At 33.1% G+C, this 16,815-nt stretch overlaps 1 protein-coding gene across 1 annotated transcript; it reads right to left on the bottom strand.

Annotated features, from left to right (window-relative positions):
- Nucleotides 1–2,214: 2,214 nt before the first annotated feature.
- On the bottom strand, nt 2,215–16,314 carry LOC145284827 (uncharacterized). The gene is made up of 3 exons (XM_080133797.1): nt 16,214–16,314; nt 9,876–9,929; nt 2,215–4,387 (listed from the first exon to the last, which is right to left on the bottom strand). Exons 2-3 carry the CDS (start codon nt 9,921–9,923, stop codon nt 2,291–2,293), a joined length of 2,145 nt encoding a protein of 714 aa, XP_079989923.1. The 5' UTR covers nt 9,924–9,929; nt 16,214–16,314; the 3' UTR covers nt 2,215–2,290.
- Nucleotides 16,315–16,815: the final 501 nt, after the last annotated feature.

Raw genomic sequence — 16,815 nt, 5'->3', positions numbered from 1 at the left:
TTTTTAAAAATGTAGCAAAAATTCATTTTTGTCAGCTATATATATATATATATATATATATATATATATGATTTTCAGAATCTGAGAGATTATATATAATAAATTCCACATCCAATGTCGCAGCCCACAAGAGCCATAACAGTCAACGAACCAGGCGAAACTCAAGTCTTGAACTTCCGGTTCGTTGACTGTCATGGCTCTTGTGGGCTGCGACGTTGTTTGGCTGTGGAATTTATTATATATATATACATAAAAAAAAAAACGAGGAACCTGGACATTATTTGCAGTGCATATCATGGGATAAATGGACGTTTTTATTGAAAATATTAGGCATTATTATTACAAATACTCGCTTTGTATAGCTATGATAAAACAGCTGTTATTTTTTATTTATTTAAAAGAAACTTTGCTGAATAAAAGATTTCGTTTTTGCCGGTAAATATCTAAATTTATATATACGATGGTTTCCATTTAAGCGTGAAGCAAGACTTTTCCGTAAAAAAAAAAAAAATTGAATCCTCTGGTTTAGCAATATTGTAGAAATATAAGCAAACTAAAATAAAAAAAAATTAAAAATAGGCAAAAATTATAACACACTTATTTAGAATGAATCAAATTATGTCAAATTGATAGTGTAATGTGGTTAAATTTGTGCTCATTTTTGCATTAAATACTAATCCATTATTAATCCCTAATTGTGTATCGAACGGATATGATATTACTTAGTTCGCTGCACCTTATAACAAAGATCCATACAAAATTGCAACCAGATTTTCCCTGTAGTTTATGTGAAAAAGTGGAACTGTAATACTAATCACATTAATCCCAAACTGCATCGAACGGATACCATAAAATTTAGTTAGCTGCACCTTATCATAAAGGTCCATACAAAATTTGTTCCAGATCAGCTCAATAGTTTTCCAGAAAAAAATGGAACCAACAAACTAAGAGAAATATAATATAGAAAATGAAATAAAGTTCATTTAAAATTGATTAATTCTTCCACCAATAATTGCAGAGTTGCTCAGAAGATAGTGTTGGACTTTCACAATAGGTAGTGATCTACGTCTGAGGTTCAGTTCTCAGGGTTGAAGTATCCACTAAGTCTAGTCATGGTGATGAATTGTGATACAATGAAATGGCTGCCTATGGATTACCATAATATTATGGATTTTTAAAAGAAAGACAGAAAACAAAAGGGAAAAACAACCCTTAAATTGGGAGATCAAGATTAATTTTCAGTTTGCTTTACAGGTTTTATTTCATGTTATTTTAAAAAATAAATTAAGAAAGAGCTTCTTGCCCAGAATTTAACTTAATCAACAAAAATACAGAAAAATCTTTATGATGTACACACCCATCATGGCATGAAAACATCAATTTTTTTTTTAAATCACACAACTTGATCAAGTAGGTTTTTTAACTAAGAAAATCAAATTTTATGATGAACGACACATTGTGTTTTGATCCGCCATGTTTAATAAAGGGAGACAACTCAATTCGAACTACTGAGATTTCAAAAATCAAACTTGCATGTCTATAGTATACTATTAATCGCCTGTAAAAAAATGATTTTCTATATAAAAAGAAAATTATTTGATCAACTTATGTGATTTTTAGAATATGATATTTTCATTCCATGACGGGTACGTACAACACAAAATTCTTTTTTGTATTTATGTTTTTTTAATTAGGTTGAACTTTGCACTTGCACCAAAGAAGACTATTCCATTCAATCTATTATTATTTAAGCTAAATTTTAGGTACTTGTACAGTTTAATCAAGACATTCAAAAATGAAAATATCGAAAAAAGGTTATATTTTACGTATCTGTTTTGGACTGAAGATCTCCGAAAAAAAATTTCATTTAATTTGATCAAGTAGTTTTTTTTTTTACAGTGGAAAAACACGTTTTTATGGGAGCACGTTGAAGTTAGCCATTATGGAAATTTTTAACACGCCACCGGGAGATAACTCTAAGTGAAACGCCGATACTCCCTCCCCATCTTTAATACTAACTTTTCTTCCTAAAAATCGAACCTTTTGCTCGGTATCATAACATATTGTTTTTTCGCTGTAAAAAAAAAAAAAAAACAAAAAAAAAAAACAAAAAAAAAAATTTTTTTAATTTTTTTTTAAAAAACTACTTGATAAAATTTAGTGAAATTTTTTTTCAGAGAACTTCGTTCCATAACGGATACGTACAATATAACCTTTTTTTTTTTTTCGATATTTTCATTTTTTAATGTCTTGACTAAACTGTACAAGTGCCAAATTTCTAATCTGATATTTAAAGTTGATAGTTAGGATTTTCAAAAATCAAACATGGTGGGGAGCCACCTGGACTAACAGTAGTTCTGTTTAAAAGAATTATATCATTGGTAGACACAGGGTCTTCATAATGAGGTTCCAAATCAGAATGGGATTGAAAAGAATTAACATATTTATCATCTAATGACCAAAGATCATCGCGCAATTGGAATGCTGGTTTATGTTTCGCATTCGATGGGGATGAGACAGTGTGAGTGAGATTTTTGTCAAGTTCTTCAATCATAAATTCTTTTGTTTTAAAGGTAGGAGAAAAGCAAGTCTCATTTCTTAAATCTGGAGATAAGGAATAAGGATTAAATGAAGAGTCAGGTTTGAGATTGATAGTAGGTGAAACGGTTTGTCTTTCTAATCGAAGAGCTTTTTTATTGGGTTGAGAGGAGTTGATATCTTTGTGTGACGCGTGGCCAGAATCTATAGAGCCATCATTGTTGGCATCGTATGCTCTTTTGTGAGTGATAATTTCGCTAAAGATGTATGAATTGTGCAGCATTCGTTCATCCTGGCAGAGGCTGGAAATAGTATTCTCAGAGGATAGAAACAGGGGAATCAGTTGACGATTTACATTATTGATCTCCGCGTGACTATCAAGATTTGTTTGGTCACTTGAATCGGTAGATTTCTTCCGAACTGCATCTTGAGACACACCTGTGCTACCCGCATCGTCACGAGAATGACCTGTTTCAATCTTGCTCTCAACAGAAGACGAATCACTATCATATATCTCTACGACTTCTTTGGCTTTGGTTGTTGCTATCCGATTTCCATAAGGCACAATAGGATTGTTTGTTAGAAGAGACTCAAGAATAGAAGAAGTATTCTTAGATTCTTTGGATTTGGATTTCTTTGCAGTCTTTTCCTGGTTGTGCTGAGCCAATTCCTGTAGGATTTCTAACAGAATATTTGAAGCCTTGTCAAAATTTACGTCCTGTATTAGTATCTTTTCAAGCAGCTCTTCAATTAAACGCTCATCAAGTACGTTCTCAACAAATGGAGATTTGCTGTCAGAGCATTTCAACTGAACAATCCTCTTTATATAACTAGCCCCTTTGCGTATTTTCTGAGCATATCCGAGATCCGCACTGAATTCTGTGACCTCATCAAAAAGATTTATACCCGAAGTTGCGCGATACTTTGTGTACCAGTAATTTTTTTCCAGCCGCATTTTACAGAGCGTCGTTGATAAATCTTCCAGACGGTCTTGTTTTTGCTTCAGTCGTTTCTTATACGTAGAAATCTCCTTGTTCTTATGCTGCAAATGAGACCGTAACATATTCATTTCCTCTTGCGGAGATTTTTCATCTGCCCGAGAAGAAACGCAAGTGCTTTTGTTGATATCTAATGAATTAGTGTTACTCAAATTTGTCACGGGTTCGATGTTCTTTTTAATAAATGTCTTTGGTAAACTGTACAATGCGTCCAAAAACTCGTGCAGTTGACTCCCACAAAGATTGTTGGCCTGGTCACCAAGTCCCACCCAGTGACTTTTGATATCCTGCAAACTGACACAATCATCTTCTTGCAGAATTCCGAAGAAACGGAGCCATTGGGGGACGACTTTCACCCAACACAGACGGTATCTGTTGCGGAGGTTTAACAACAGCAGAACGTGTCTGTTTTTCAGTTTCATCTGACAACCTGATAACGGCAAAAGAGGGCCGGTCAACAACATCTGCTGAGTGATGCCATACTTGGTAAAATCTGTCCATTCTGAACTGCGCTTGCTGGCATAGAATTTTGATATGGGTTCATAAATACGGCACAAGTCACCTGTCCGTTTGGCCTTCTGAATAAAACGTCGAACTTGAGCGCTGAAGTTAGTAATGGGGATAGGCAAAAATTGTGCTAGATCTGGAAAGAGGAATTTGATGATGCCTGGTAGGAGTTGAGATTGTTTCTGTTTCTGTTTTTTTAGTTTTTCAACTAGTTTCCCATATAAGGCATATGTGAGGGTGAGATGGCAGAATTCAGGGCATTGTAGCAGTTTCAAATCCCCGTTTAAAATCTTTGGCAGAACTTCTATCACCTTGTTTGCTATGGTAATCGTTTTGTCAGCTTCCTAAAGAAAAATAAAACAAACAAATCAATTAAAGAGACAACAATTTAATAACAGAAAAACAAACAAAAAAAATCATTCTTAAGACATATCAATTCAATGTGCATGATGTTTATTGTTTTTACTAAAAATAAAAATTAAAGACAGATACCTTATAGTATCAATTAGATATATCTACCGGGCTCGTTACATGTGAAATCAACAATTTTTTTTTTGGGGGGGGGGGGGGGGGGGCAAATATCATGTCCTACAGGGATGTTTTTCAAATTTGCTACACTTATAGATCTCCATGGAATGAATTGAATGACACTTGTTACACATCTCAAGGTCACAGGGTTCCTGAGATATGACCTCTGACTCTTTTACGAAAATGTAAATAGTGACCAACTTTAAAAGACGATATCTCAGTTGTTTATGGACCTACAAAATTCATTCATATATCATTCTAAAGTACTTGGATAGATTTACAATTTTATCTATGGATATTTTTTTTCAAGATCAAATAAAAAAAAGTTGACCTTGATCTGACTTATCGCAAAAAAAGTTATTTTTTTTTTTTTTAATTTTGACATCATGGGATTCAGTCTCCCATACTTTATCGAAATTTGGTAGTCATATTTATATATTAATTGAGACGTTTCCTTTTTTTTACATAACTCACTTTTGTAAATTATACAATTTTTACTAAAACAGACAGTGCATTTGTTTTTATTCACTATCTTAAGACTTTACTTTATGCTGTTATCTTTCAAAGACAATCAAAATTTAAACAAAAACTAATAAAAACATTAATGATAATAGGTACCAGCAGCAGCCTGAAAAATGAGTGGAATTCGTAAAAAATGATCAAATTTAGATTATGTTCACCAGCCTGTATTTCATTTGTTTGAATTTGTTTTTGGATAAAATATATATTACATGAAAGAGCGAATCTTCCTCATCAAATTAAGCAAAGAACGATCTTTATTTACATATAAAAATTACAACAAATATTTAAAAAAGAAAAAAAAAATATGTGGGTTTCTTTTTAAAAATTTTTTCTCAGTTAATTTGCTTCTAGTGAATTAACTATTCATAATAACCATGGCAAATGTGATATTAAATTAAAGTTTATTCTATTTTCTATAAAATGGTACTAAGAAATTGTACCTAGCTTTATTCACAAAAATGCGCAAAGCGAAAGAAAACTGACCCACCTCGGGAGTCTTTTGGACAAAATTGCATGAACCATGAACACGGCGAAAATGTGCGAGTCAATGGATGAAAGCTGTTTGACTTCAGTATTTCACCAAATAGGTAACTATACTGCTTCAATTTCAATATAAGCGATAAGAAACCATTTCTGTACATTAATTTGTAAAAATTATGTCTGAATATTTTAAATATTCAGAAGTATTTTGTAACATGTAGTTAGCACGTGTTCAGCTTTTTAACGTAAACAAATGAGCGATATTTTGGATTTTTTCAAAAATTGAATTAATATTGTATCATTTTGGAGGGGAAATATTTTAAATATTCAGAAGTATTTTGTAACATATAGTTAGCACGTGTTCAGCTTTTTAACGTAAACAAATGAGCGATATTTTGGATTTTTTCAAAAATTGAATTAATATTGTATCATTTTGGAGGGGAAATGAATAGAGAGTATTTATAATAAACCATTTATAAAACTAGTGATTTAATTTTAAAACGTTCGAGTATCTAAATATTCATTTATTCGGTGTTTTAAACCAGTTTCCTGAAAGTAAACAAACTTTGCAAAAGAGCGTAATAAATGCTAGACAAGAAGCAAATTGAACGGCACGTTTCTAGCATTTTGTATTTATTTGAAAATGATTTGGTGCATGATAGATATTTAATTCAAGGCATGCGACTGCATAAAATTAAAGTTTGAACAAGCGTAAAAAACTATTGTCATCTATAGATGAAAGTATGGTGTTAGTTCATTTCATAAGTACTATTGTTTTCTTTTGTTTTAACATTTATTTTTTATTTTTGTATAATTTATTAAATTGTTAGCTGAAAATACATATTAATTAAAAAAAAACAAAAAAAAAACACACACATACACACCCTTTCCTCCACGCGTTAAGAGTGGTTTTCTAAATAATAGTTTGCTCCATAAATACTATTGTTTTAATACATTTTATTCTTGTATCATTTATTAAACTGTTAGGTGAAAGTACAGACTAGTTAAAAAACACGCTCCCCCTCACATGTTTCCTAAATAATAGTTCACTTCATAAGTACCATTGTTTTCATTATTTTAATTTATTTTATTCTTGTATTATTTATTAAATTGTTAGGTGAATGTACAGACTAGTTAAAAAACACATTTCTCCACATGTTAAGAATGGGTTTCTAAATAATAGTTAGTTTCATAAGTACTATTGTTTTATTTTATTGTTTTAACATTTATTTTCGCATTGTTTTGTTAGATGAAAGTACAGACTAGTTTAAAAAAAAAACAAACTCTACTCCACATGTTAAGAATGGGATTATTAATAATAGTTTGCTGCATGTTTGAAATTTTAATTGGGAATATTTTTATTGCAGACGACTGTACTTTCAAGAAATTAAAGGATATTTTCAATTTCACTGAAAGAGGTAGAAGCCCATCCATTCCCAAAGTTAGCATAAACAATAAACTCCTTTTACAACTTTTTTACCTGAAAGATGAAAAAAAAAAAAACTGTGATGACATTGTCAAATTTGCATCCAATTTCATCATTATCAGATGAGAATAAGATACTTAGTTGAGAAAACTCATGCCAATGCCAATTTGCACATAAATGACAGATTCCAAACATTTTTAATGGAAAAATTGACATTCGTTGGAAATTATTTGTCATGTGCTGGTGTTACAAGAGATGAACTGCTTAGTTTAAGTTTGCCAGGCGATCAGAAATAATTGCATTTACAAACGGCATCATTCTGGACTTAGTTTCCTTCCGAAAGAAAGAAGTACTTCCATCATCTTGGATATGTCAGGCTGCCGAGTATCTATCTGGACGTTTTATTGATAGGCAGTTTTTTTGGAAACAGTTAAAGAAAATTTAAAATCCCTGTAAATCTCGGCATCGTAATAACAATTATGAAGACTTCATGAAAGCAGATTACTGGTGTCAACCAGTCAGTGAGGATGTCAGCACAGCCATTGTAAAATCTAGTCTAGGTACACTGCAAATGGACGAATGTGGTCAGTTCCCAGTGAAGAGTTCAACAGAATCGCAAGGAAATATCAATTGTATAGAGAACTCTATTGTTAACATGCAGCTTCCTGTTGTATTGAATGTAAATTGGTGTTGAACAGGTACGTTTGCTTATATACTATACTTCGCCATGATAAACAGTGAATTATTGTGATTTTTAAGTTTATCATTTTAGAACTACAAGGTGTACAGAGCTGAAATTTAGACATGATATTCTACAATATGTATTGATTGTGCATGCAAAGTTTCACATCTGTATCTTTAATCGTTTTTGTGATTTTGAAGTTTGTATACGTTTAAAACATTCGATACTTTATTTCTGACATTGAAATTGAACATATCAGTATTTTTATCAACTTATAATGAAAACCCTTGCAGCTGGAATTGTTTGGAAAAAAATATATGTAAATTCAAGTTCTGCACCATGCAAAAAAAGAAATGACTAAGTCCATCATTTGTCCTCTGCCCCCACATTTAGTTCTAAAAGTCCCCAAGGCCTTAACATATTTCAATTTGAGTTTAGTACCATGCAAAACTGCTACATAGACATACAGAAAATTTTGGACAAATATGGTAAAATAGTCCCAAAAATGGAGTGTTTTTATTAGCCCTAAAAGAGCCTCTGCAGCACACCCAAGAGTTATCGTGAAGTATAGACAAACAAAATTATATAGAAATCAGTTAATTACAACTTTTCAGAAAGTTTTATAAAATCCAAGGCATCAATGTTTTTTTAATAAGCACAAAATGTCAATTTTAACCATTTTAACCAGAAAGGTACCCCTAGGGAGTAACCAGAGTTTTCCCAGAAAATCCGTTGTTACTTTTTTACTCATATCATGTTTAATGTTTGTGCAAAATTTCCAAAAATTTCAACGTGTAGTTATTGAGAAAAGTGTGGACAGACGAACGGAAAAGGGTGAATTAACAGGTCCACCCTGGCCTTTGGGTCAAGATCAAAGTGTAGTATCTGTTCTTCAGATGCTGCACTTCAATTTCTTGTTCTCTGTCAGTGGAGGAGAAATCCTTTATGACTGAGACAATTTTTATTTTTGTTCCTTTTCTCCACATTAAAAAACGACCCTGGTGTCTAACTCTGTCCCGTGGGGAGACATCGGGGGACCAAAAATGGATGACAGTTGCTCGATTAATAGATGTAGAACAATTGAAATAGCAGGGTCAATTGATATGAGAAAGCTAAGGAAAACAAAAGGATATGATGATGGATTTGAAAGAGGCAGAAATAAAAATACGTCCAAAGATAGGTTACTTTGGAAGCAAATTTCTAAAAGACTGATAGGCCTTTACCTTGGGTTAACAGCAGTAAAGTTAATAATGGCAGAAAAATCATTGAACTATCTCTATCCACTTCTAACTTTTGCAATCAAACCAGCATCAGTTCTCTCCCTAGCAGGTAGCATGCCGATGAACTTTGGTCAATATTGCCATTGCATAACCCTGGTTGAATTTTTTTAATAAACTAAGTAACTTTCATGTGTTCAGCTAATTAGCATTACAAGTTGATTTTTTTTCTTTTTAGATAATTGTTATTTTATCAACTTGCATGAAAAGAGCTATGTAAAAGATGCATAAAACCGTTTAAATTATGCAAATACCATCAGTAGTTCAAAAGTTATGAGAATTTTAAGTGCCAAAATTTATGCTTTTCTGTGGACATTTTTCTTTAGAAAAAATAGGCTAAATTATGGACCTCAACATTTCAAGAAATTTGGTAATTTCGCCACCATTTATTTATTTTTCAAGCTATTCTCATGAAACTTGGTACTCTTATGTAAAATTGTGTGCTTGTGATTTCTGATTATGCAATCAAATCTCATGTATCTCTTTACCATAAGCCATGAATTATAAATTAAGATGTACAAATTTCAATTTTTTTTTAAACTGGTGCATGGTATCATACAGTGGGTGTCTATTCATGAACAAGACTAAGTATTATACTGGTATTTAAATATAGTTTTATCGAGTGTAGGTATTAACCTGCCTCCCCACCAAAGGAGAGCTTAATCTGGGGTGTAGCCATTGAATACCTAAGAGCATTCATGGCCGGTATTTACTACTCCCTTCCTAGAAAAGAAAAAATTGAGTACATATGAATTAATCTCAGAAATAAATCGAAGAAAATTTTTCATATAGATTTTGGATTTCTGTAAAAGATGGAAATTACCATAGTCAGAAATGAATCCGTATCAAATTGAATATGAGTGAAATGTAGTCACACTTCATCACGTGACCATACCAACAGATTGATGGGCACTTACCTTTTTAATATCAACTGTTTGATCGGCAGTTTCAATTAAATCAGACATGACTGACTGAAATAAACAGAAAAATACTTAAATTGAAAACAAGTTATTTCTTAGAATCAAACAGCATAATTTTAATGAAATTAAAAACTGAAAAAATGATTCATAAAAAACAAAAAACAAACAAACAAAAAAAAACAATGAATTCTTCATCTACATGACTTGTATACATAACTACTTACATTGCGCAGAATATTTATGGCTAACTAGATTACCTGGGTTGTTTTTTGCATTTAAATAACATTTTTTTGAAAGAACAAAATAATATGAAATTTAAGAATTTTAATATTAGTTTCGTTTTAGCATTTTTATTATTGGAATCCTTTTGAAATGAGCAGTTCATATATTTATTTATTTATTTATTTATTTATTCATTCATTCATTTATTTATTCATTCATTCATTTATTTATTGATTCATTTATTTATTCATTCATTTATTGATTCATTAAATTTATGGATTCATTTATTTACTTTTTCATTTATTTATTCATTAATTCATTTATTGATTCATTTATTTTTCTATGGTTGTGAGACATGGCCAATAAGGGTGATCGATCAATGGAAATTGAAATCTTTAACAATAAATGCTTCCACCGCATTTTGCGGACTGTGTTCCAACTACTGTTCACAGTCAACATCTCAATTTAAAGTTTATTTTGTTGCAGAGACTTCTTTGATCGTTTGGGGAAGCAGTTGATTGCCCAGAGGGAGAATTAATTTGTGACATAATCTTCCCTTCCTCTCTGTCTGGGTGGCATAAACATATCATGAGCAATTGTGAAGCTGGATGACAACCATCAAGGAGGGTTTGGGTGAGCTGTCAGGTTTACTAGTGGCCAGCCTTTGGCCATGGAATCATAATTGGTTAGCCATCTTATGCAATTTTGCTTACGACCAAAATGCATAAGCAGCCATGATTTGGGATGTAAAGCAAGCCATGGAAGAAGCCAGCTCCAATTTCAAGAGGTCATGAAGTAAATTTTCTTTTTTTCAACTCTGAATATTAAAATGGATCATAAACGGTGTATCATTTTGAAAATCACACAGCTAAAAGAAAGATGCTTGTTAAGATAGATTCGACAGATCAATTTGTTAAATATGCCGTTTTAAGCAGTACTTACTGTCGAAAATAGTAATATATCTAAAAATTATGAAAATTCGAGTACAACTGCTATTGAGTTTTTAGTAAAAAAACAAAAAAAGACTATTGCTAAGTTCAAAAACAATATGACAGCCATTAAAATATGGTGAAAAGGGATATAAGTATGGCCTATGTATTCGCAATCTAAAACATCTCAAGAAAATGCAATTTCCCTTAATTTTTCGTAAAAATTACTTTTAACTATAAACAATTTTCTATTTGATGAATTTTAGTAATTTTTGGATACATTACTATTTTCGACATGACAATTAAGTAAATACTGTTGTTTTTGATTAAAACCACATATCAAAAAGAAAAAAAAAATCGAACCTTTTTTTTCTTCACCACTTATCAAGGCCCGGAAGCCACTCAAGGATAAGGGTTATTGCAAGTACAGTACGTTAGTGTGGAGATTTGATGAAGTGTTTACTTAAGGTGGCTGTTCATTAGGAATTTGTTAATGTTGGACTTGAAGACATCCAAGTTGTAGTCAGGTGAGAAGCAGGCAGACAGAACAGAGTTCCACAGGCGTGCAGTTCTAAGAAAGAAGCTTTGTTCATGGAATCCATGTTTTGATTTAGGCACAGATAAAGAGTGGGGGAAATTTTTCACAGACGGGTGTTTTTCATGAAAGATTGGTGAGGGGGGACCAGAGATTGGAGTTCAGACGAGCACCCGCCATGGAAAACAAGGATAGGCTTGCAACGTCTCTTCTGTAGGAGAAAGGTTGCAGGGTAGAGAAAAGGGCATCCCCAACTAAGCCACGAAGTCTATTTTGTACTTTGTCAAGGCAGGACAGGCTGTTTTTAGCAGCTCCAGCCCAGATGTGGCAGCAGTATTCCATCCTTGGCCGTACTTGGCTTTTATATAGATAGAGAATTGCATCAGTAGTGAGATATCTTCTGGAGCGGTAGAAGGATCCCACCATCTTTCCAGCGACGTTGGCAACAGACTTGATGTACGCGTTCCATTTCAGATCAGGAGTAAAGGACAAACCCAGAAGCTTGTCAAAACACGGGGCTTCTCTCAGACGAGAGCCATCCATTTCAATTGATGCCAGATGGGGATCAGAGCATTGATGATGTAAAGATAGGAGTTTGGTTTTAGATGCATTAAAGGTAACCAGTCACGACTTCCCCCACTGAACCACGCGCTCGAGATCAGAGGAGAGAGAATCAGAGAGAACTTTGTCATTTACAGCCTTTGATGTGTTAACGTAGTTGGTCGTGTCATCAGCATAGATGTCAACGAATGATTTAAGTATGTGTTTAGGGAGGTCATTGATGTAGATCAGGAAGAGAGTTGGGCCCAGGATTGACCCTTGAGGAACTCCAGCATTAATACTGCAGGCCTCTGATTTTTGTCCATCGACCACTACTCTTATGAGCCTATCGGAGAAATGATTTAATGATTGAGAAAACATTTTCAGTTATACCGTAGCTGGAAATCTTGTGAAGTAGGCCCTTATGTCATACCTTGTCGAAGGCCTTTGATATGTCAAGAGCAATTGCCCTAGAAAGGAAGCCTTTGTCAAGAGATTCACTAATCCTGTGAGATATAACCGTTAGCACATCTGCGGTAGATCTTGCAAAACGGAAACCATGTTGTGTGTCACTAAGAAGATTGTTTCTGCTGAGGTGGTTTACTATTTCTCTATTTAATATGGATTCCAGCAACTTACTCATAACACACAGGAGGCTTATTGGTCTGTACTGAGAGGGAGATGACTTATCACCTGAATTCTTAAATACAGGGCATACTGATGAGGTTTTCCAGGGAATCGGAAAGCACTTCTCCTTAAGGCAACGCTTAAACAGTTTCGTAAGTATGGGAGCAAGTTCTGGTTGAAGCTTTTTTAACACTATAATTGGGATGCCGTCAGGGCCAGTTGCTTTACTGGAATCAAGGTTTTTGATTAGCTTGGCAACCTCATGCACAGATATTTGTATGTTACCTAGCGTTTTCTGTGTTATAGGAGGAAATATGGGGAGTTGATGGCCTTCGTCACATAGGGTAGAATTTTGCAAAGTTCTTGGCAAATAGTTTGGCCTTGTCTGATGCTGACGAGATGACCTCTGGTCCATTGATAGTGGTTGGGATAGAACGCACACTTCCGTTCAGGATCCTATTTGTTATTTGCCAGAACTGGTGGGGACCAAGCCGCTGATCAGCTACTTTGGATTTAACAGACTGAGCATATAGCTCTCTTGCATTTTTTATTACTCTTTTACAGTGGTTGCTGGTGTTCCTGAAAGCAGCTTTAGTCTCAGTGCATCTATTACATTGGTAGCTATGGAAAAAGTGATTTCTGTGCGCGATAGCAGCAGCACATTCTGGGGAGAACCATGGCTGACTGTTAGGTTTTGGTTGGAATTTTTTAGATGGTATGAATTGGTCTATGCCTACAATTAACCATTCGGTCAGATCTGATACTATAGAGGACACATCCTTTTTAAACATGGAGTGCAGAGGTAAATCAGATATGAATGTACGGAAGCTGTCCCAGTCAGCCATAGAGTATCGGTATACAGTACGGTGGAGGGGTACGTCTGGGGACTTATTATATTTCATTTTTATCTTAACTGATACGACGGAGTGGTCGGAGGATCCTAGAGGAGAATGAACGGAACATGAACATAGCTCAGGGGAAGTTGAGAGAAAAAGGTCTAGGAGGCTTGCATATTGACCAGTAGTATCGGGCACACGGGTGGGTTCACGAACAATCTGAGTGAGGTCATAAGCAATGGCAAAATCATGACAAAACCTCCCCTCGTCGTCTGTCTTATTTGAATGGGTCAGCCATTCCATGTTATAGACGTTGAAGTCACCACAGATGTGGATGTTAGCCGACTATTTTAACAAGTACCCTAAAATATTTTTATTTCAAAACTAAATTTATGAAAAACGATGCTTTTATAGACTTGATATTATTTACTTTTTGTAAGGAACATGAAAAAATTAATCTATTTAATGTCAGAAAAAAAAAAAATATAAATTTTTACATTAGGTCGACCACCACCACAATTTTCTTTAAAATGACGACTTTTGAATGCAGGTCTTTACATCTCGAAAACTACTTGTCTCTGCAAAATTTAAATGAGATTTTCTTATTCAGCATAGTCAAAAACGTCGTCATTTTAAAGAAAATTGTGAAGGTGGACCTAATGTAAAAAAATACCAAAAAAGAATACAATAAAGTGGCGATTATTGTTACCGGCATAAATTATTTTGGCACTTAAAGCGTCGCTATAAAAGCGACAAACAAAAACTTTTATATTGTACCGACTTGGCATGGAATGAAGATTTTTATATTGCAAAAATTATAAAAATTGATCAATTTTTTTTTTTCTTTTTACCAAAAAATAAATTTGGCGTTTTTTACTGATAAGTGAAAGATGATGACATGTTTTATAATTGGCATAATAAGGGGAGATAATTAGTGATTATTTTGACAGTTTCCACATGCATTAGGGTTGTCTGCCTTGTCCATCGATTCGTTGAACGCTTTTTTTTCACCCTAATTGAAACAGTCAAATTTGATTTACTTGATCTAATAACGTAATTTATGGAATTTTTCATTTTTGTCCTGTGACTTGTACGGACATCATAGAGACATTTATTTTAATGCAAATAAATTACAAATTTGTAGGTAAACAACAACAAAAAAAAAATCGTTTTTGACTAATTTTCCAACTGCATATATAATGGGTATTTATACAGAACGTACTATTTTTTTAGATAGGGTTTTACAGTTAAATTGATGTTTTTTTGCGATATCTTCTGTTTATTCAATTGTTAGGTGAAAGTACAGAATAGTTAAAACGACACTCTCTCTCTCTCTCTCTCTTATGTTAAGAATGAGTTTCTAAATATCAACGTTATTTCAGCACAGTCCGTATTCTGCATAAGTACCATTAAGGGAATTTAAATGAACATTTATTTCGGTATTTTTTACGACCTGCCCCAGAGCGTAGTACAAACACCCCAACCATCCCATATTAAGAACGGCTTTCGGAATAAACATCCCCAACCTCCCCAGTGTTAAGAACGGCTTTCGAGGTTGAGGGTGTTCATTCCGAAAGCCGTTCTTAACATGGGGGGGTGTTTATAATACGCTAAGGCACGTCGTAAAAATGTACCTTTATTTCAGTCGCAGTACAAAATAAATAAATAAATAAACGGAAGAAGATAATCGATAGCCCCCCCCCCCATAAGGATGCAAGCGCGAAAAATCCAAAGTGAATCAATTGGTTGCGTAATCTTCAACCGCACTTAGTTCTGTGGCAAAAAAAAAAACAATTGAAAACAATGCCAGGATAAACAGAAAGTCTCATCAAAATATAAAAGCATATCAAGTGTTATGGTAAATGTATATTATTATTATTATTATTATTATTATTATTATTATTATTATTTTATTGAATATGAGATACTTACGCAGAATAAAAACTGCTGAAATAATATTTAAATACGATGGAGAAGGCGAGGGGCTTTTTTAAAACTCTTCTGCATCTTCACCATATAATTTAATAAACAAAAGACGCTGCAAAAATATAATTTAATTTGGAAATCCTATCTAAAAAATTTTAAATAACACGGTTCGTTATAGTGCAGAATTACCGAATCTGAATCTAAAACTTTTTTAAAACATTAGATATTCTAAGATTTCATTGTGACAAAATAAGGTACTCATGCAGAGAGTGATCCGTGTTGAAGTAATAACGTTATTATTTAAGAAGCCATTCTTAACATTGGGAGGGGAGGGTGTTTTGTACCTATTCTTACAAATTGAATAAAAAAAAAACATATCATAAAACTTTAATTAAACGTGGAAATACGATTTTTAAAAAATAGCGCGGATCACTCTCTGCATTAGCACGCAAAATAAATACTCGATTTAAGACGTTTTTAATTTAAAAACAAACACAAAAATCAGCGTTCACCGATGAGAAAAATTACAAACAAATGATCGCATAAGCAGGATTATTTCGCAACTCTTGGAAGTAAATTTTAAAGATAGCATATATAATCAACATAGTTCGTTTCTTCTCTTCTTTTTTGCGTCTTATAATTTTAAATATATATTAAAATTAAAAATAACTAAAAAAATCAAAATAAAAAAACGAATATATGCGATAGAAACGAACTTACCAATATAAGATAAAATTTATCGTACAAAATATGGAAGGCGCATTTTTTCTCTTTTTTTTTGTGTTACGCACGCGCACTTACGACCAGCGTTGCAGTTATCTCCCTTTGATTTTTTGTTTTAGTTGTGTTTTTTTTTTTAACGAGGAGGGGGGGGTCTTTGACCTTTGACATTTTTGACACAAAACAAAACATATCAAAAATATCCCGCCAAAAAAATGTACAAACCCTTAATAATGCGCAGACATCTATCTCTTCGGATAACACACTTAATCTTTTTTTTTTTAATCATCATTTAGAACAAATCCTTCTAAACTAAGACAATTTTAATTTTTGTACATATCCAAAATACATCTTTTGGGGAGTAACATTGTTTTGTTTATTTTTTTTTAGTGGGAATTAATTTTTTTGCGTCTTGCGATTTTCTTTCTTATTCCGAAGAAGAAGCGCTGTTTGTGTCCAACTCAATCCTTGTGAATAACGGACGCAAAGCAAATTGGGATATTTCGTTTTTCACGAGTTGTTTTAGAAAATTCAGAAATTAACTGAATTTTAAAAGATTTTATTGGTTGTATAGGTTTTTAGTAAAAGTTAAAACAGAAACA

This window comes from Euprymna scolopes, chromosome 9 (assembly GCF_053919585.1).
Source record: "Euprymna scolopes isolate OS-2025 chromosome 9, ASM5391958v1, whole genome shotgun sequence".
NCBI classification, from domain to species: domain Eukaryota; kingdom Metazoa; phylum Mollusca; class Cephalopoda; order Sepiida; family Sepiolidae; genus Euprymna; species Euprymna scolopes.
This window is presented reverse-complemented; position numbering and strand designations above follow the sequence as displayed.

Coding starts and splice junctions, on each gene's coding strand:
- LOC145284827 (XM_080133797.1), bottom strand. CDS start 9,923: ATGTCTGATTTAATTGAAACTGCCGATCAAACAGTTGATATTAAAAAG. Junction 4,388..9,875: donor AAACAGTTGATATTAAAAAG/GTAAGTGCCCAT, acceptor ATTTTTCTTTAG/GAAGCTGACAAAACGATTAC.